Consider the following 21,245-nt stretch of genomic DNA (forward strand, 5'->3'; position numbering starts at 1 on the left):
TTCAGTCAGGTTGCCGACCTGATTTGGTCAGTTTTCCTAAGGAGGTTGCTGAAGCTCAAGGAGCCATAAGAAAAATAAATGCAACAATCTGGAGTAAAAAATCTGCTTTTGATATTAAAGAGGATGCAACAACCAGTAAAGTAATGAATTTTGAAGAACATATATCTGCAGATGCTTATGGTGGAAGGAAGCAGGGACTTATACGCATTGACAGACAAAGCACTCCGCCCTCAACATACGCCATTCCTGGAGAATTCCTTGAAGGTTACTCTCAGTGCAAGGAAGTTAGTATATTTTTCTACTAAAATTAGCATGTGTATTGTGTATTTAATATTTTAAATATTTTAAGAATTTGATTTATTCAGCTAAGATCGCTGAAAATCCAAGATTATATAAATTTCTGTATATTTATTTTAAAACTAAAATTATGGTAATATATGAATCGTGAAGAAATTTTATGAAATGTGTTGAAAATTCCCATTATGCCAATAATTTATCTTAATGTCTTCAAAATATTTTATATAAGAAATGTCTAATCATCCCTTGCAATAGTGCAGATCTGCCGGCGATGTTACTTGCTACCAGGATGCTGTTAATCGGCCAAGTAGGGATTAATGATCATTAAGCTGGCCTTTGATGGATGATGGCAGTCATTTGATATTTTTAAGAACATCTGGCTATGACTTAATTTTTCAGGGAAACATGCAGTTTTTATTTTAAAATAATTTGAGTTTCATCTATTTCCTTTAATGTTTCTTTGATTTGGACAGTGAATATCTACGTATCTTTATTCCTAAATCAAGCATGCTGGTAATGTTAGTATAGTATCTAGGCTTGTTAAAATGACCATTCCATTACAACGACTCATTAAGTCGTAAAATCTCCTGAATTGTGGGATTTTCATAAAAGAGTCACAGTTGTCGAGAATATTAAATCAGTTTTTGCGATCCTGATCATTCATTATTATGTACTTACTTTTCTGTGTGTTGCAATAGGTTAAAATATATTTGCAACTATTTTAAATACCTTATTAATGGTACTGAATAAGATTTTATTGTCAGTATTAGTAATCCTTAACCTAAGCTAGCATACACTTTTTATTTACGAGAAAATTTGATATGTGGCGATAGTGCAAAATCACTTTCATAAAACAGGAATTCTGAGAGTTCTAGCAAAGAAATTCCTATAGTTCTTCTTTGAAGTTCTTTGCTAGTGAACTGCAGGTGGTCCTGACCATCTGTACCTTACCATCCTATTTTTCCACCTTTCCCACGTGCTTGTTTGCCTCGAGAAACTTAGAACATATCTTACAGTAAACTTGAGCACCAGCTTGTCATCAAATACTGTTAATGATCTTTATCAGTAATGATTTGAAAGTGTTCATCTGACAAGGAATCAAAACAAATATCTCAGCTTATTTTGTTTTGTATTCAAATTTGCTTTCATTTGAAATTTTGATGTGCATAACATAGTGGTACAGCTTTTTTTATATAATATATCTAAGGGTCCTTATCGTAGTATGTTCATATTTCATAGATGCCATTTTTTGTTTAAAGTATAAACATGTAAATGTTATTCAGCATAAGAGAGTGCTTATGGTCCCTCAAAAGCTTTGGGCAGCAGCATACCTTGCGTACACTTATTTATGCCAATGGGCGGGATGTTTAGAACCTCATTGTTCGAAGTTCCACTTTCATGTTTTCATGTCCATGTATTTTCCTGTAACAAACTGAATTTGCATGTCCAGCATTGTTTACTAGGACATGCTATGAGAATTACTTAATTAAGTAACTGTTCAACATAATGACCTCCTTTAAGAAGCCTTCTGTAATCATATAGAAGCTGTAGTTACATTTAACAGAAAATCATGATTGAATCCTTATACATGCCGTGGTGCATTCTGAAGTTAATTTTCAACTCAGAAGCTTCAAAATCATACCAACAGAATGGCTGTTTTGAATTTCGTAAACTTTTGCACTATGATCTAAGGCAGATAACCATATTCTTTCTGTGTCTGAAGTAAGAACCATGTATCTAAGAGATGTAAAGGTATTGTAGTACGTGGTTGCTTGAATTTACTGAAAGTTTTTGGAGTTATTGTTAAATTGACTAAATATACTGTAAAAAAAGTTAGCTTTAAATGTGTTCTTGGCCCATAGATGGCACCACTGTTTTATATACTTCTGTAACTATGCAATCCAATAAAACTTCACTTGACCTCAGTTTACTTTCTGCGCCCTTTGTGCAATCACTTGATGACAGCCGGAACAAATTGTGCATTTTGGTTGATAATCACAGCAAAAGAGGAACTTGGAATTCACTTGTGTTCCAAACTCCCAACACATATGTTGTGTGTTATTTATTCTCATGCATGTAAGTAACCACTCTCTGCTATATTGTGTTTTTAATATCTCCTAACAGAATTTTCAGTGTCAGATTATGTAGCTACAGCTAAATAAATTAACTATCCAATTAAGGATTGGTACATTTTTTTTTTTGTTTGTTTACATTTTCATTTTCTTTGGCAATGTTTGATGATTTCAATAGTTTAATGTTAGGGTTTAACTGTATTGATATAGGCTGATGTTCTTGCATATTGTATTTAGCCGAAAGGTTTTTTTATGTACTGAATTTATCTAATTTATACATTTTTATTTTGTTCTATGTTAATGCCTTAATATTGTTTTATTTTATCCAAATCTCACATTTCAAAAGTTTTGCTCAGAGTCTTCTTAATGTGTATCGTGGATGATTTGCTTTTAGTTAGAATTATTAAATTATATATATATATATATATATATACAGTCAAAAGTCGTTAATCCGGACGTCCGTAATCCGGAATGATTTATAATTTGTACCTCAAAGCTACAAACTTTCTGCGCATGCGTAAAAGCATAATGCGTTTATGCATGTGCATATGCATTTACGCATGCACATAATACCTTTACGCATGAGCGTGTAATGTATAACGGATGGTATAAGCTAAGCTAAAATTATCTAATTATCTATTTCAGTTAATGTTGCAGATTGTGTCGTTACTTAATCTTCAAATTGGATCTGGCTTATTATTTTTTGCAGACTGTTAGAGCAATTTTATAAAAGTGAGTTTGAAAAGAATTTTCGATTCTGGAGCTGCCAAAGGATCTACAAAGCGAAACCATGTTTCGATGTCCATCAAACAAAAAGTGGAATTGCTGCAAAAAATGGATAAAGGTATATCCTTTGTTTATCTAACCATTCCAAAATCTGTTTATCAATTTCAAGCTGCTCTGCGGGGTTGGGAGGGGGGAACGCCGCAGGGCACAATGAACTGGAAGTTGATCTGTCAGCACTATCCTCATCTTCAGGGCAGATGTTTTTATTTTATTCAGCTTATAATTTCTTACTAATTTCTTACTGTAATATTTCATCTCGATGTACTCTGTCTTTGATATGATTTAATTATTCTAATTATAATTTGTCATTATAAATATCACGAATACATATCAAATAGTTTTCTGGTTGCAATTTTCTAATTTCGACTATGCGTAATGTATGCTTTACGCATGCGCGCGTTGAAAGAAATGTTTAATAATGTAAGCAAATAAATATTAAGCTTTTTTTTTGTAAATTTTGATACCTTTTAGATCATAATTGCTCTTTATTTCATAAATTACGGTTTCATATTTTTAATTTTATAATTTCTGCGTGCCATCTTACCAGATTTAAATTGATGGTCTATAATCCTGAAAAACCGATAATCCGGAATCGCCGAAGTCCCGACGAGTACGGATTAAAGACTTTTGACTTTAACACTTTTTTAAGAAAGTGTATTTCTCTTTTATTCTACTTTTTATTTTTACCTTGGCATTCCCCAATTTTAAAAACATTTTCATGCCAAGTGTAAGTAAAACTATATTATTTTGTGTCACTTCTTTATTTTACTTAATTTTTTTTTTATTTCATAGTAAAAGACTGGTGAAAAATAACATTATTTTATTCATATTTAGTTTTACTGGCACGTTATTATTTCTCATTTTTATACAGTCAAAAGTCTTTAATCCGGACTTGTCGGGACTTCGGCGATTCCGGATTATCGGTTTTTCCGGATTATAGATCATCAGTTTAAATCTGGTAAGATGGCATGCAGAAATTATAAAATTTAAAATATGAAACCGCAATTTATGAAATAAAGAGGAATTATGATCTAAAGGGTATCAAAATTTACAAAAAAAAAGCTTAATATTTATTTGTTTTCTTTATTGAACATTTCTTTCAACGTGCGCATGCGTAAAGCATACATTACGCATAGTCGAAATTAGAATATTGCAACCAGAAAACTATTTGATGTGTATTCGTGATATTTATAATGATGAGGAATTTGATTTAAATCGTATCAAAGACCGAGTACATCGAGATGAAATACTACATTTAGTAAGAAATTATAAGCCAAATAAAATAAAAACATCTGCCTTGAAAATAAAGATAGTGCTGACAGATCAACTTCCATTTCATTGCGCGCTGTGTCGTCTCCCCCCCCCCACAGAGCAGTGTGAAATTGATAAGCCTATTTCAGAATGGTTAAAGAATCAAAGGATATGCCTTTATCCATTTTTTGCAGCAATTCCAATTTTTCTTTGATGGACATCGAAACATGCTTTCGCTTTGTAGATCCTTTGGTAGCTCCAGAATCGGAAATTCTTTTTGACATAATCGAAAGTTCAAGCTTACTTTTTATAAAATTGCTCTAACAGTCTGCAAAAAATAATAAGCCGGATTCAATTAAAAGATTAAGGAACTACGCAATCTGCAACATTAGCTGAAATAGATAATTTTAGCTTAGCTTATACCGTCCATTATACATTAAACACGCTTGCGTAAACATATTATGCGCATGCGTAGACACATATGCACATGCGTAAAGATATTATGCACATGCGTTAACGCATTATGCATTGACGCATGCGCAGAAAGTTTGTAGCTTTGAGGTCCGGATTATAGATCATTCCGGAGTATGGACGTCCGGATTAAAGACTTTTGATTGTATTAACTATGCTGATTAATTGTGTACCATGAAAACATAAAGAGAACAAACAGTCATAAATGATTTTTAAAATGTTCTCTGAATGTTTCATTCTGTAATAGTTTTCTATTTATTTTTTATACTCTTAATCTCTGTGTATATTTTATTGTTCAGAATTTTTCTTAAATCTGAAAAGTTAAAACTTTTCTTATTTTCCTGATAGGAACATGAAGTTGCTTCCTCTGACAACAGAACATATAATACGAAAATGACTACATCTGCTAGACGAACAGGCTGTGATAATTTAAAGTTACATAAAGAAATTAAAGCGTGTGATGAAAAGATTCTTTGTTCTGGTAAAACAGGCATGGTTTCAAAAACTGAAGCTGATATTAAAAATCCAAATATGAAACATCTTGATTTCAAAGGTAAGAAAAATAGTTATATGAATTCAACAGAAGAATCAAATAATAGCAATGGTGAGATTAATACTGACAAACCGGGCAGTTGCATAAATGAAAAGAAATTTACTGACTTGTATGAAAGCAGTAGATTGAAACCTTGTGTAGAAGTTTTAAGCAAAGCTGATAAAGAAAAAATTGAAAGTTTGAAAAATATGAATTTAGAGTACCGTTTTTCTCTGAGTAGTGAAGAAGAAGACTTGGAAGAATGTATTAAATTTTTAAAAAGTACTGAAGGGTCCAATATTGGAAAACAAACAAATATCTGTGTAAAAAATGAAGTTTATAATGGTGATGCATCAACTTGGAAGAAATTTCGCAGTTCTTATATAAGTGCAGTTAAGATGAATGAAGATTGTTCTTCTGAAATTACTGATGTGCATTCAGCTGAAAAAAATTCGTCCAAAGGTACCTTTTATTGTTTCATTTTAGCCATTATTTGCATTCTAATTAGTCAGTTAATTATTTTAAACTATTGATTTAATATTACCCAATGATTAAAATTGTTGAAGAGACTTGATTTTATAAAACTTTTATTTATCTATTATTATCATAGTTAATATTTTAATTATTCAGACAGTGGTCATGGGATATTTATAAACATTTTAAATCTGTAATTATGTGTGTTACTTTATTTGTGTATTATGTAATTTACATCCCAAAACTATCCTTATACTTTTTGTGTATGTTCAATGAAGGATTTTTCAATGGTTATAAGCAGAGCTTATTTTGTGAAAAATACAGAAGCCCTTTATAAAAGCAACCATAAATATTTAAATAATTTAATGAAATAAAATATAAAAAGTAGTTGACATAATTGAAAGAAATAAATTTTTAATGAAATGAAGAAGAAAGCAGTAAACTGATTATAAAAAATAATGTTGAGTCTTAAGGAAAATATAAGTACAGCTATGGCTCAATTTTCACTGCCTCAGTTGATATCAATTTCATTTTTATGCCTGATGTCAATCTTAACAGAAGGAAGTGTTCGCTTTACTTGATTCAGAATCCTGGCATCATTATAAAATTTATATTGTAAAGAAATCAATAATAAATGTTAAGCTTGGGCTTAAAGTTCTGAACATAAGAGTCATTTGTGAGTCATAGTGAAGAACTTTAAACAGAAGAGATTTGCTTTGGAACTATCCAATGAAAATCTAGCAATAAATGTTACTCTGCAGCCCAGTTAGAATTCTTAATAATGAAATCAATGTTAGAAGATGTTACATTTTAGTAAAGAATGGAAAATTTTTAATAATTAACCCTAACTGGGAACATTAATTTTAGTTCTACCTTTAAAAAAAGTAGAATTCAGTTGTTCTACAGCCAAATTGAAGCTGATTATCAGAAAAGATGAAGACCAGACAAGCATCTCTTCTATCATTTATAATGAAATGTATTTAATATTACATAATTTTTAATACATAAATTTCAAAAATAAAAATTTTCAAGCATTTGTGTTGTTCATTGGAAGTCTTGATACATAAACAACATCTACTTGCATATGATCTCATTATATGTTTGATTCAGTGTACATTGCTTCCTTTTATGCCAGAATCTCAGAAGCTATGGTTTGGTGTAAATTGAGTCATTCCTGTATTTTTGCATATCATATTTATTTTATGTAAACACAATGTGAATTTTATATTAGAATAATTATATTTAAAAATATATATTTAGTCTTAATTTTAGAACGTTGACTATATTAATGTAAATGTCAATTAGCAATTGATTCTTTTTAATATTACCGTGAACAGTCTAGGTGATTCAACAACCTTTTAAGTTTGGCCCTTTATAATGATATTTTGTGGAAAGTTATTTATTCCTTTTGGCGCAGGCATTGCTGAAGTGATTACTTTTCTATTATAATTGTCTTAAAAATACATAAAGAACATCTTTGACATTTTTATATGGTATGTATAGAGTTGTCTGCTATAAATTTGGTCAGATGAAAAAAATATATGAACTTTTCTATATACAAAAATTCTAAGTTGGTAGAAATAGAATAACTTCAGAGCTGATCTTTATTTACTGTCTGGCTGTATTACTTTGACATAATTATTTAACTGGAATATTTAATTATGGCTGAATACACTAAGGGAGGGATACATTATAGAGGACTTTCTGATAGATACTGATTCATATTTATGTTACATGTATAATTATGTTTATATGGGGGAAACATAAAAAAGCATTTGCAGTGACCCTGTTCAGTTCCCCCTGTTGCAGTTCCTCATTAGAAAACATAAGGAAAGCTAGGAGTTTTTCATGGCTTTAACAATTCAGCCATTGTTAAACGATAGTTAATTAATTAATTAACAGTACTTTCACAATGATTAATATGAAAATGGGGGAAGAAGTCCAGTTATCCTTGAACTCAAAAACAGTTCGCTTCCAAATTTAGTTAGACTTTCAGCGTAAATTTTTGAGGGGAGGGAAATATAATGCTAATTGAATTAATCTCTTCTAGATTCCCAAACGATATACGTATTATAAAACATTTTAAGTACCTATTGCAATAAAATGCAAAGTAAATTTCAATTATCGAATTGGCAAGTAAATTTCATTCATTGAATGCTTTTTATGTGTAATAGTGCATAATAAAAATATTATACCATAATTCAATCAATACTATTAGTAGAATGGGTGTTACTGATCATTCAAAAAAAATTACCCTTCATTCATCAAGAATCTACTAATTGTAAGTTATGATTTGTTAATATTAACACCATTTTATTTTTGTTTGGGGAAGAAAATATTTGATCTCAGGTTTAGCATATAATCCTTATGCAATGGAATGCAGTGAAATGGCAAAATCATCTCCAGCCATGTTTGGAAATGTTTCTTTATGTAAAATTTCTTCAAATTAGAGATAATGTATTAGATCCATAGTGCTAATGAGAGGAATGTGTTGGGAGCATGAAATTCACATAAATAAAACCAAATTTTATACTTAACACTTATGCACTTTTAGATGATGCACAAGTACATTTCCTGTATCACATGGGATATATTTTAGATTTGTCATACAGTAATAAGCATTGTTTTCACTTATTTTATGGATACTATGACTTTCCTGTTGCGTTTTTCACTGCTGATATAAGGTTTTTTCCCCTGCCTTATTGCATACCTTCATGCTGTAATTGGGAGCACATCTGGCTAGTACTCAGTAGGTCCAAAGTTTGAATCCTGATGAAGGCACTACTTTTCTCATTTTCTTGTTCCTAAAAATTTTAATGGCTGTACATGTGGGGCTGGATCTAAAAGATGCTGCTATAAATTATAGTTTGCCACCACCAAGATTGAGTTTCATCTTCCGCAGTTACTCTCTAAGTGGGAGAAGAATGTAAGGTTTTTCTCTCGCTTTATTGCATGCCTTCGTTGAGTAATTGGAAGCATGGCTTGCTAGCAGTTGGAAGGTCTAACATTTGAATACTGGTGAGGGCATCGCTGATTTTCTCATATTTTCTGTTTGTAAAAATTGAGTAATCTCTACACTGGTAATTTTCTTTGGTGCCATTGTAAATAGATATTATTAAGAATAATATAATAATAATTATTATTGTCTTACATACTCTGCCTTAATGTTTACCCCTTCTGTATGAGGTGAAAAGTGGGCTTACATCTGCAGCTCCTCTGAGAGGAGTTTAGAAGTCATACTTGGCTGCAACACCCCTGGAATCCCACCAGTGGCCTAGCTAGGGACAGTCAAAGGGGCAGATCTGCATTAAGGCACAGTATCCAAAAAATTTTAGAATGAAATATTTTCATTGTCAGCAAGCAATGTGTGAAATCTTCATTTGTTTCCGGGCACTGAAAACCCTAGCTACAGCTCTGGACCCCACTCCAAAGATGGCAGACTTTAAATTAAACTCTCTCTCTTCACATCCAATGCTGAATTACCTTTCCAAAATCAGCTCTCCTGGGAGCATGGACACCATGATTGGTGTGGGGAGTATTGAAACCATAAATGGCTATGGCGCTACCTACTCTGATGATATATGCCACTATCCTCCAGGACAGCATAGGGTGTCCTTTTGGGCAGTAGGGATGGGTTGATTATTTTATGCCCTCAAATGAAGGCTGTCATAGTGACAATGACAAATGAGCCAGTATGATCAACTCCAGAGGGAAAGGATAATGTAAAGATAGCAAAGAAACATTTTTAAGAAGAAGTAATGTCCAAGATGTTTCATAGCTCAAATCATGTGAGACTTGACCCCAATCACTGCACATATGTCCAAGGAGATAAGGCAGTCGTTATTTTTCATTTGAGTTTCAAATTAGAACCTGCTGAAATTTTTGTTCGGATTTAAGATTGTTTAAATGTTAAACTACTTGAAGGATCTACCTTTTTTAAAAAACAAAGATTTTTCTATTTGCTTTCTGACTATAATGCATAAAATAGACCTAAAGGTTAGGAACATTTTTAAGAAAAGTTAGTTTAAAGCATCACATGATAAGCAAAAAGATAAAAAATTCACATTCTGTTATCCTAAGTTTCTTTATCTTGTTGAAAATGAAAAATCAGTTTCAGATATAGACGCTTCTTTTGTAATATAATCTTGAAAATCACTTTGCTGGAGAAGAGAATTTTACCCTCTCTGCTGATTGTTAAAACTTCATTGCATGTTGAATATCATTTCATCCCATAACTTCTATGGATCATTTTTAAATTTATTTACAGAAGAAAGCGTAGTTATAGGCATAGTAATATTAATAGAAAAAATAAAACCCTCTATATCTGCAACAGAAATTACAAACACAGTGAGGTTAATAGTAAAGGTAGTGTAATAAGTAGCTATTAATACTTTATATAGTTTAGGTTCTTTCTATGATTAAAGAGCTTCTTTACAATGTCTACAGATCAAATGTGAAGTATCATCATAAAATGTGGTATTGAGTTTTATTAATAAAGGACCTTTTACCTATTGTAATAACTGTGCTTGAAGTAAGAAAGCAAAAAGAAGTATGTTTTAATAGTATAATTCACATCTCGTACAAATTTCTTATAATCATCAAATAATTAAAAAAGATTTGATTGCTAGCTTCAAGTGATTTCTAAAGTTACATTATGAGATTGGTTCTTAGTTTCTGGTAATTTATTTGTTCAATAAATGTTACTTCGTTATTTTACTTTCTTTCAGCATTTATGTAAACAAGTACATGTTAAAAAGAAAATTAGAGAGAAGAAATTTGCAACATATTTTTCAGTTAAAAGGAAAATCCTTTCTCTGGATACTTTTTGATAGAATATCTTAATATTTGAAGTGATCAAATTAAACCAAATATTTAAGGCAATTTCGTAACTTAAATAGATAATTTTAGCTTAGTTTATACCGTCCGCTATACATTAAACACACATGTACAAACGTATTATGCGCATGCGTAAAGGTTTATATGCGTGCATAAACGCGTATGCGATGCATTTACGCATGCGCAGAAAGTTTGTAGCTTTGAGGTCCAGATTATAGATCATTCCGGATTATGGACGTCCGGATTAAAGACTTTTGACTGTAGCACAAAAATCGAAGCAACTTAAACAACTTACATTGAAAGAAATGTTTAATAAAGTAAACAAATAAATATTAAACTTTTTTTGTAAATTTTGATACTCTTTAGATCATAATTACTCTTTATTTCATTAATTACGGTTTCATATTTTTAATTTTATAATTTCTGCATGCCATCTTACCAGATTTAAACTGATGATCTATAATCCAGAAAAACCGATAATCCGGAATCGCCGAAGTCACGACGAGTCCTGTGCTAATACTTTCTTTTTAATTCTATAAACAGACATAATTTCTTGTTCATTTACAAAGTTCCACTGTTCAAGTCCTGTAATTGCTGTACAGATTGCGCTGTTCCTTCATCTTCTAATTGGATCCGGCTTATTATTTTTTGCAGACTGTTAGAGCAATTTTATAAAAAGTAAGCTTGAACTTACAATTATGTCAAAAAGAATTTCCGATTCTGAAGCTATCCAAGGATCTACAAAGCGAAAGCATGTTTCGATGTCCATCAAACAAAAAGTGGAATTACTGCAAAAAATGGATAAAGGCATATCCGTCTCAAAATTATGCCAGGAGTATGACATTGGAAAGTCAAAAGTATTTGACATACCGCTTCCGATAGTGGAGAAAGTGACATAGAGGTTATTGAAAACGAAAAAAATTTCGATTGACAAATCAGTCGGTTGCTGTGTCGAGAATACCGACTGACTTGTCAATCGAAATTTTTTTCGTTTTCAATAACCTCTATGTCACTTTCTCCACTATCGGAAGCGGTATGTCAAATACTTTTGACTTTCCAATGTCATACTCCTGTCATAATTTTGAGACGGATATGCCTTTATCCATTTTTTGCAGTAATTCGACTTTTTGTTTGATGGACATCGAAACATGCTTTCGCTTTGTAGATCCTTTGATAGCTTCAGAATCGGAAATTCTTTTTGACATAATTGTAAGTTCAAGCTTACTTTTTATAAAATTGCTCTAACAGTCTGCAAAAAATAATAAGCCGGATCCAATTAGAAGATGAAGGAACAGCACAATCTGTAACAGTAACTGAAATATATAATTACATAATTTTAGCCTAGCTTATACCGTCTGTTTTACATTAAACGTGCATGCGCAGGAAGTTTGTAGCTTTGAGGTGCAGATTATAGCTAATTCCAGATTATGGATGTCCGGATTAAAGACTTTGTACTGTAATACTTTCCACTCTGAAAGTCAGAATCGCTATAAGGTTCCATTGTGGTATGATTGTACTTACAATCAATTAATTAAATCTAAAATTTTCAAATTTGCTATTTATTTGTTGCTTAATAAATGCTACTGCCTTGCTAACTTGCCTTTTTTTTTGTTTTTGTTTATCTTTCATGTCAGTTCAAGCACGCATAATGGAGCCCCCGAGCAAGCATAATGAAATGGAATATAAACAAAGTTATACTTTCTGTTTGAACAATTCATAGAAATTTTATATAGATGTAAATTACCATATGAAAATCTTGCAGTAATGTAAACCAAGATTAAAACCGAAAGGAAAATAAAAAATAAAAAAAAAAAAAAAAACGCTTATATTTTAAAATGTCTTGTGTGCATACAATATTTGTTCATTTAGGAATTTTTCAGATGATAATCTCTATTTTCTTCATACTATTTACTTTGCCAAATATACATTATTATGTTATACACATGCTGGCCAATGAATTCTTTGAGATTTTCATTTGAATGCATGCTAGGGATGAAGTACGCAAATTTTTTATTGCATGGGTTACGTGTGGTTAGAATGCTAGTATAAGTAGGTTGTAAGAGTGCTTTTCACAATGAATAAAGTAAAATGGGAAAAACGCCATTTGAAAAAGGGCTTATTATTGGTGCCTGTTTAGCAGGGGCCTTGATTTCAAAGACAGTCAATCTCACTAAAACAGCCATATCAAAGGCTTTTCAGAAGTTGGAATCTGAACCCACAGTCCTTCTGTAGAAGACATAACTGCGGTTCGAGCACAGTTTTCCGAAAGTGTGATCGCCGTTGTCTCCAGCGAATTGTATGGCAGAACAGGGACTCAGATGGTCAACCAACTCAGATGGACTCAGATTGTCAACTCTGACACAGATGGTCAACCAAGGCTCTTTCAAATAGATTTCAGCTCAAACCATGCTCAGAGAATTGCAGAGGATAGGAATGCATAGTCGGGTGCCTGTGAGAAAAACACCCATTTCTGCCCAACATGCAAGAATTTGTTTGCAGTGGTGTTGGGAAAGAAAACACTGGACATCTGAGGATTGGAAACGGGTAATGTGGTCGAATGAATTGCTCAACATCTTATTTTGCACTGATGGAAGACATCTAATTTGACAAGAACCCCATGAAGATGAATCCATCTTGCCTTACTCTCACTGTGCAAGGGTCTAAGGGGAGTATCGTAATATGGGCATGTTCTACTGACATGGAAGTGGTGCCCTCGAGGGTAAGCAAATAGTCATGAGATACCTGGATATTCTGGCAGATCAAGTGCACCTTGCAATGTTGCATTTTTACCCTAATGGCAATGGATATTTCATGGACTATAATGCAACTATACATCATGCCAGAATTTTCAAAATTGGTTTCCTGAACATCAGTCTGACTTCCAACACCTTCCCTGGCCACTGCATAGCCCAGATATTATTCCCATAGAAAATGTGTGGGATATATTGAAAAGATGCATCTGACAGTACTGTCCTCTTCCATATAATTTACAAGATTTAAATGCACTCCAGAAGCATGTAGACTCAATGCCGAAATGAATCAGAGCAGTTATCCATGCAAAAGGTGGTCCAATAAAATATTGATCTTGGGTTTCTAATTCATTGGCCAGTGTGTGTGTGTATATTGCAACTTCTTGTTGGCTGAATGGGCAGTGTTAGTTTTCCAACATTGGTAGTTTATAACTCATCCATTTATAATCTGATGTTAAAAGGGATTTTTGCTGTTTCCCTCATGCTAAAAATGAACAGAAAGAAGTTCCTTTTAAAGATCTTTGAGACAGGATAACATGTTTAATGCTTTATATAAAAATTAACGTGTCAATTTCTTTGTACATCATCCCATGTTTTTTAGATCAAATTTTTATAAACCCTGTTTTGGAATGCTCAGTTCTGTTATTCATGGTAAAAGCCTGCTTTCCAATGGCACCTGAATCATTAATTAAAAAGCTATTAAGCATAATGTATATCTTAAGATGATTATAATCCCCCAAAATTCGGGAGAAATGGCCCCTCATATCATAAATTTCATACTGATTTTCACTTTTTCTTATAGCTATACCATGCATTTTCTTATAGCAAACTGAAATGTATCTAATCAACAAATAGTGCAGGTGAAATTTTCATTTGCTCAAGATCATAATCTTCATATATTTCAGATCCAAAATTTATTTTAGCAGTCAGTTGCTATTTTTTCATACCAATCCACTGTACATTTTTTGGCTTTCTCATGCTTACTTTATTTATCTCTATGTAAATTAATTTTTAAAAATGCTAAATAGGTTGTGTCAGAATTACTGTGGAGAAAAGTTAGATTGTTTAACTATAACAAAGCACATGAGATTTATCAAGGGTCAATTTACGAAATTTTGGAACACCCAGCTGGGAGATGTGGCTCCCTAACAAGTTTTCTTTTGAAATTATAAGTTCTGTTGAAATTATATCTGTGGCATGGTCAGACTGTTATGTAATTTATTATCACTAATCCTTTTATTTTTAGTGCATGCAAGATTTGAAAATTTTAAAATACAAAAGTATTGTGTCAGTGAGAAAGTCAGCCTATTGCGCAGTTGTGGAGCCCATTAACCGGTCCTAGGTCTATCTGCCTAAGAGGAGGAATACCGTCATGGAAGATTTTTAAGAGCAATTAATTTATATTCATGTCACTCATGGAATAAAACAATCATGCAGCCAGTGCATTCTCCTGGATACAAACCCAGCTCAAACTACCAGGATTTGGTGATCTTAACCACTCTGCTATTAGTGGGGACAGTAATGAGAAGGAGGAATCAGAAATAAATTTTAACCATGAAAGCATGCAAATGAAAAAGAAGAGAACTACCCAGATTTTACTTTGAAAAGGAAAATTACGAGTGAAAGTGCTTTTCCAGTATTAGTTAATATGGTAGATTTGTGCAGATATTGCAATATATTGCACATATACTACATTGTACGATGAAAACTCATTTCAAATGACAAAAGAAGCCTAGAGCTTAAAATAAAAAAGAAAAAAATGTATAAAGTCATAACCATATGAATTGTTGAGTAATTTAGGGAAGAAAATAGTGTATTTTTCTTTTGCAAATAAGAATATATATTATTTCTGTATATGGAACTAATATATCATTCATTTTAAGGTTCCTAAAAAGTTTTGTAATTTTTAATAAATGGCAGAAAGAATTTCATAGCTGGTTAATTGTTTTAATACCTAGCTTCCAAATTGCTAAGTGTAATTTGTGCTGCCGATATTTGAAAGTCATTTAATGAGGAAACTAATAGGTTAAGGAGAACTGTAACAAATAATTGTTTAGGTATTTATGGGATCTTCCTTGAATTGAATGAAGATATGTTTGAGTTTTTAATTTATATTTCACATTTTTGGTGACATTAGAATTTGAGAATATGTGATCTTTTATACATTGACTCCTGAAAGGTATTTCTTGAAAGAATGTGATTGGTCATACATCATGTTCTTGGTTTTACTATGGTGTTGTACAGGTAGTACTAAATTTATTGTCTGTGATCATTACACTCCTAAACACTATAACAGATTTAAGATTTTAATACAATGTAATAATATATAATGAAATTATAAATCTGAATTTAAGCAAAAAAAAAATTCACTCAATATGATTACATGTTATTAGCTTATTCATCATAATGTCTTGCAAAATTTGATGTGATTTAAATTCTTGTAGTCCCTCTCTTTTAGGAATATCAAGCGTCTGAGAAATCCTGGTTGAGAACCTTTGATATAATGTGTAAATTGAATTTAAATTATTGCAAGTGGCTGTAATTATCACTGTTTTAAAGAGTAAATTTATAACTTAAGAGTTAAAGTATATATGTAAGTTCCTTAATCAAAAAAGTAAGTTATATATTACAGCAGAATAGTTAGTATGTAGAATTTGCTTACATTTTACTTGATAACATTTGTATATTTGATGTAATTGTTCAATAGAATGTAAGATCGAAAGGAAACTGAGAATGAGAGGTGAGTAAATATAGTTTAATGAGGGAAATGGAATGAAATGGGATTTAAGAGAGAATTCTTTTAAGAGGATGCATGTTCATTAGATATATATATATATATATATATATATTTTAAATAAAGATAGTATTTTCGATGTAATGTTACAGACTTTCATCAAAGCTTTTACATAATTTCCATATATAACCCAAATATCATGAGCAATATTAGTAACTGTTTGAAATTTTCATGAGCCTAAATTTTGTAGTATATTTCATAATTGGAAATGTAAATATATATTGGAGTAATAATAGAAATTTAATGTGGTGGTATGGAAAAAGGGTAGATGGTGTTAGGACTGGTGATGTATGTCATAAGTCAAATTCTTAAGTGATGATATATGTCAAATTATGCCTAAATAAGGCATCATTTGTAGAATAGAACACTTTAATGCAATGCAAGCAGAGAGATGAATGAACCTGCTGATTCCAAGCTACAAGCCTATTTTGTTGACTGCTGCAAATGTATGCTTTATGTATTTGCCTTAAAATTGACAGTAGAATGTGGCAGCAGAATACATATTTAGCTGGATAAAAGCTGGAATTATTAAGACACTAAGCATCTCAAAAAGTTGGAAGATAAATAATATTCTGAGGGGGGTCTTTTATTATTTTAGGTCAAGAAAGAAGTGGCCTGAAAAAATCACGAAATTAAAATTTCTTTAGAAAATTTTCTAGCCACCACTCACAAAATAATAAAAAATACTCACAAGATATTTATTATCATCTTTCTGTGCTCATTTACTTAGTGTTTTAATTTGCTTTATTTAGAACCTTTTCAATTGAGATTAGTTATATCATTGTAATAGTTCCAAAAATCCTGATTTTAAATTTTTGAATATTAATTCTTTTAAAAATTTTCATATTGTTATGAATTTTTTTAAATTTTCTGTGTAATTATTTATTTGGAAAACAAAGTACCCAAATATACTATATTGTAATCCAAATATTTCTAACTCATTGTTTAATACTTTTTCTTTCTCAGATGCTCATATGAATGAAAACGAAACTTTGTCTGAAAATCTTTCTGAGCATGCAAAGTATTTGACTTCAAAGGAGATCTCTAGGGAAACGTAAGAAAAAGTTTGAGTAATAAATTGCGTATTATTCTGAATTGCTAAGAAGTTTTAAAGTTTTATTTCCTTTTTCATAAAATTTTGAGATTTCTCATATTTATTCCCCTATTTTATGAGTGATTTTGGTGGTAAACTATGAAAATTTTAACAAATGGCTTGCAGTCTGTCATGTAAACAAACAAAAAATAAAAAATAAAATTCCAATTGTGTTTTACCTTTCACAAAAATAGAAAATACAAATAACTGTGCATAAACAAAAAGCTTTTTTAAATTAAAAACAAGTTTTAAAATCGAAAAAGAAATTTTTAAAAATTGCAAAATATCTCATAAATTACATAAAATAATGAGTAAATTTAATTATGTGGCACAGTTTATGCCAATGCCCGCCACATATTATTTTCTTCTTCTTTAAAAAAAAAAACATCTTCTAGACTCTGAGATTTTATTTCTTCTAAATGTGTTGACTATTAGTAATAGGCTCTGCCATTGACCGAAAGTAATAAGTTTTTATTTCATGCCTTAAAGTAAAATTTAATGTTAGTCAGTGTATGATTCTATGCAAGACATGATTTTTTGGAACAAATAAACAGGCAAACAACAAAAACAAAATTTAGCTGTAAATTTAATAAAGGCTTCATAGAAGCCTCCTGCAGCTCTTCAGTGTAGATATCTGGTCTTTTATTTGTTGTACTAATAATATTATTAATAATTATTAACGTTTCTTGATTCTTTGGTTTTCATACCTTATTAAATCGCTTTCTTTTAGGACTTCAAAGTATAATTCAGTTATAAGACCATCTTCAAATGATGACTGGAATAAAGTATGTAAAACTGATTATCTATTCAGTGCTTCTTATGTAAATCATTGGTGCATGTTAACAATATATTAACATCATTTTTCTATGTTGCAATCCTATTTCTGTTTATCTAATAGCTCTTTTTAAGAGATAAAGTATGAGATTTAAAATTTTTTTAAGTATGAATTAAAAGTTTTATCACTAAATATGAAATAAATAAAAAGTAATGAGTTTGTCAGTGATTTTTTTTTCCCTTTTTACAATTCATATGTATCTTCATTATTTTAATTGCAGGATTTTTCTGACATCTTTAATTTTATATACTGTATGAAAAATAAAGAAAAGATTTTATTATGTATTTGTTAATTCAGGATATGATCTATAAGAATATTTTTAACACTTTGAGTCATCTCTTATTGATTCGGTCATTTTTGCTCTTATAATGATATCTTTTGTATTTTGAATAGAAACATATGATAAACACTTTTGATAGCTATTCGTTCTGAGTATATATATATATATTCAGTCTGACTGAGTATATCTGCATTGGTATTTATACGACAAAAGACATTCATAGTTACATTCACTTTTCAAAATTTTCTAATGCATGTCAACCCATGCTTCATATATTTCATTTTTAATGCTGTAATTTCTCTACCGTAGCCTAATTTTCAGAATGATTTCATTGCTGTTGGAAACATTTCTAAAATTTAAATGGAAAACTGCTGATTTTGAACTCATTTTCCAGATGTATAAATCAGAATTTTCTGTGGATTTTGGTTGTCGGATATGCTTTATCATTTTATTATATCTGAATTTTATAATTCATTTGAAGATATATCCATATTTTATGTATATAATGTATAATGTTTTGATATGAAGGCAATCATCATATCTTTTTAGCATGAAATAAAAATTTTTTTTTTTTTTTCATGTTATCATCTGCATTAGGATGTGTCATTTTGTTGGCAATTTTGATCTATCATTATACATTATATTAATCTTTCTGCAGCAGTTTTCTGAACATCCCACACTTTTTTATGTAAGTTTGAATAGTAAATCTAGTATCGAGAAATTGCCATATTTAGTTGAATTGTGAACCCATGTTTTATAATACTTCTATTTTTGATGTTTAAGAATGTGTATCTTATGCTTTTCTGGTTAATAATATTGTTTATAATATTGGTGTAATAATATTGTCTTATGTGTGCAGTTTAAGTAATTGCATTTTCACTCTTTCAAAGCCTTGAAAATTTAATTTTGTAAAGTGGAGCTTACTGTATGATACTTGCAAATGGTGTAAATTATCTATATTTCAGTTTTATCTAGATTTAAAATAGAAGTAAGACATTGAAATCCTCAAATCTGGTAAATCTTTAAAAAAATTTAAGATTCATGAAGAAAATTTGAATCTTTACACTTTATTTCATTATTCAAATCTTTCAAATCATAACCTAAAAAACTGTTTAAATGTTCTAACTTGAATCCTGAGAGAGATTTTTTTTAGTGATACCTAGTAGAAACATTAATTAAAAGAAAAACTTGATTGTTGTAGTTACAGCGGGGCTTAGTTTGCTAAAATTATTTCGTGGAGGCCCTGAATGTCCCACACTTCATTTTCTGGAGATAATTTATGTTCCACATTCAGTGTTCATCTGTGTCTCACTTCAATACTTGCATTCATTAGAAAATATTCTGGAAAATAAAAGAAAGGAAAATTGTTGCTCAAATATTTTTGTCTGATTTTTCTGAGAAAGTTGAACCGCAAGACTCTGATATTTGAATTATGTGTTTGATTAATTAAATTTCATCAGTGTCTTGTAAATATAGATTTGTTTTAAAAAACTGTTCTGAAATTTATTTTTCATTTAATGCAGGTGTCAAATTTTGCTTTAATTAATAAGATTTCATTATTATTAATATTATTATGTAAAAGATTCAAGAAAGTTGAGAACCTATCAGGACTCGGAGTTGGAAAACTTTAAAATTTGTTCAGGCCTCTAATTTAAGTTTAAATATGAAAACATTTAGACTGGAGTTAAAATATTATATTTTAACTAGCAACAGAAAACAAATGGTTGTAATTTTAGGTCTACCATAAGATTTATTATTTCTAGCTAGAGCGTATTTAATTGTTTTTTCTCAAGTATCTTATAGCTTGTATTCTTCTAAAGAACCATATCTGTTTCCACCATGCTTACATAATTGTTTTAATTGCTAAAGCATTCTTTTTTTCCCTCATGAGTTGTAAAATATAGTCAGAGTTAACAAAAGAATTGTGTTATAATTTTTTATAAATATTGTTTTTAGTTCTAAAATATGAACTTTTATTGTCTGGTCTTAAGTCAAAATATCTGAAACATTTATATCAGAAGATATGAAAATTAAAAGTATTTCACAGTGGTACTTACAGCTTAATGTAGCTATTAAACAGATGTTAATTGTGCAATGTCTCTGTACTCTTACATTTTCAAAGATTTATAGATTTAGTAGATACAGTATTTTTTTTCATAGAATCTTATATTAAAATTAGAAAAGATTAAAAATGATAATCTAAGATTAGCATTTTTATTCATGTGTTGTTTTCTTTGTTTAATTGCTTATTAACTATGTGATAAGAGTACATATACAAAGGGTGTTCACATGTTTTTGTTGTGCACACAATACGTAGAAGTAACAAATTGCATCTCGATTTTCAAGATAAAGGTCCTTTTCTTAAAACCATGAAGGTTGATTTTTTTCCACTCCTCCTTCACAATCTTCCAGAGACCATCCAATGTTTGGGGATTCCGCTTATAAAGGGCTTGTTTTAAAAGTCCAAATGCCCAATAATCCATAGAAGACACATCAGGGAACTTGGGTGGGATGTGTTTAAAGGAATTAGCTTTAATTCTGGTTTCATTTTATTATTTTTTTCAGAAAATAGAGTGATATGATTAGAGGTATGGCTTGGAGCCTTATCTTGATGGAACTTAGTGAAAATTGTTTGGGTAAAGAGATGGAATTTCTTTTTTAAAAAATTGGTATTAAAACATATTTCTGATAGTAATCCAAATTAATTTTGACATTTTTTTTTTACTTTCCTTATTTTAAGTTTTCGTTATAACAGAATCCAGTAATAAGCACAA

General features: G+C 30.5%; 1 protein-coding gene across 5 annotated transcripts in view; it reads left to right on the forward strand.

The window, feature by feature from the left end:
• LOC118199801 (uncharacterized) overlaps positions 1–21,245 on the forward strand; it is a 145,658-nt gene that overhangs the window by 115,512 nt on the left and 8,901 nt on the right. For 2 of the 5 annotated variants that reach the window (XM_035371662.2, XM_035371661.2), the window contains exons 18-21: positions 6–284; positions 5,226–5,871; positions 17,230–17,317; positions 18,087–18,141. In XM_035371662.2, coding sequence (XP_035227553.2) covers positions 6–284; positions 5,226–5,871; positions 17,230–17,317; positions 18,087–18,141 — 1,068 coding nt within the window. Of the gene's footprint in view, positions 1–5; positions 285–5,225; positions 6,920–12,353; positions 12,545–17,229; positions 17,318–18,086; positions 18,142–19,068; positions 19,121–21,245 lie in introns of those variants that run through there. The other 3 variants (XM_085812057.1, XM_035371663.2, XM_085812058.1) reach the window with 3 other exon arrangements.

This window comes from Stegodyphus dumicola, chromosome 2 (genome assembly GCF_044657685.1).
Source record: "Stegodyphus dumicola isolate Sdum_Otavi_A_Nest chromosome 2, ASM4465768v1".
Lineage (NCBI taxonomy): Eukaryota > Metazoa > Arthropoda > Arachnida > Araneae > Eresidae > Stegodyphus > Stegodyphus dumicola.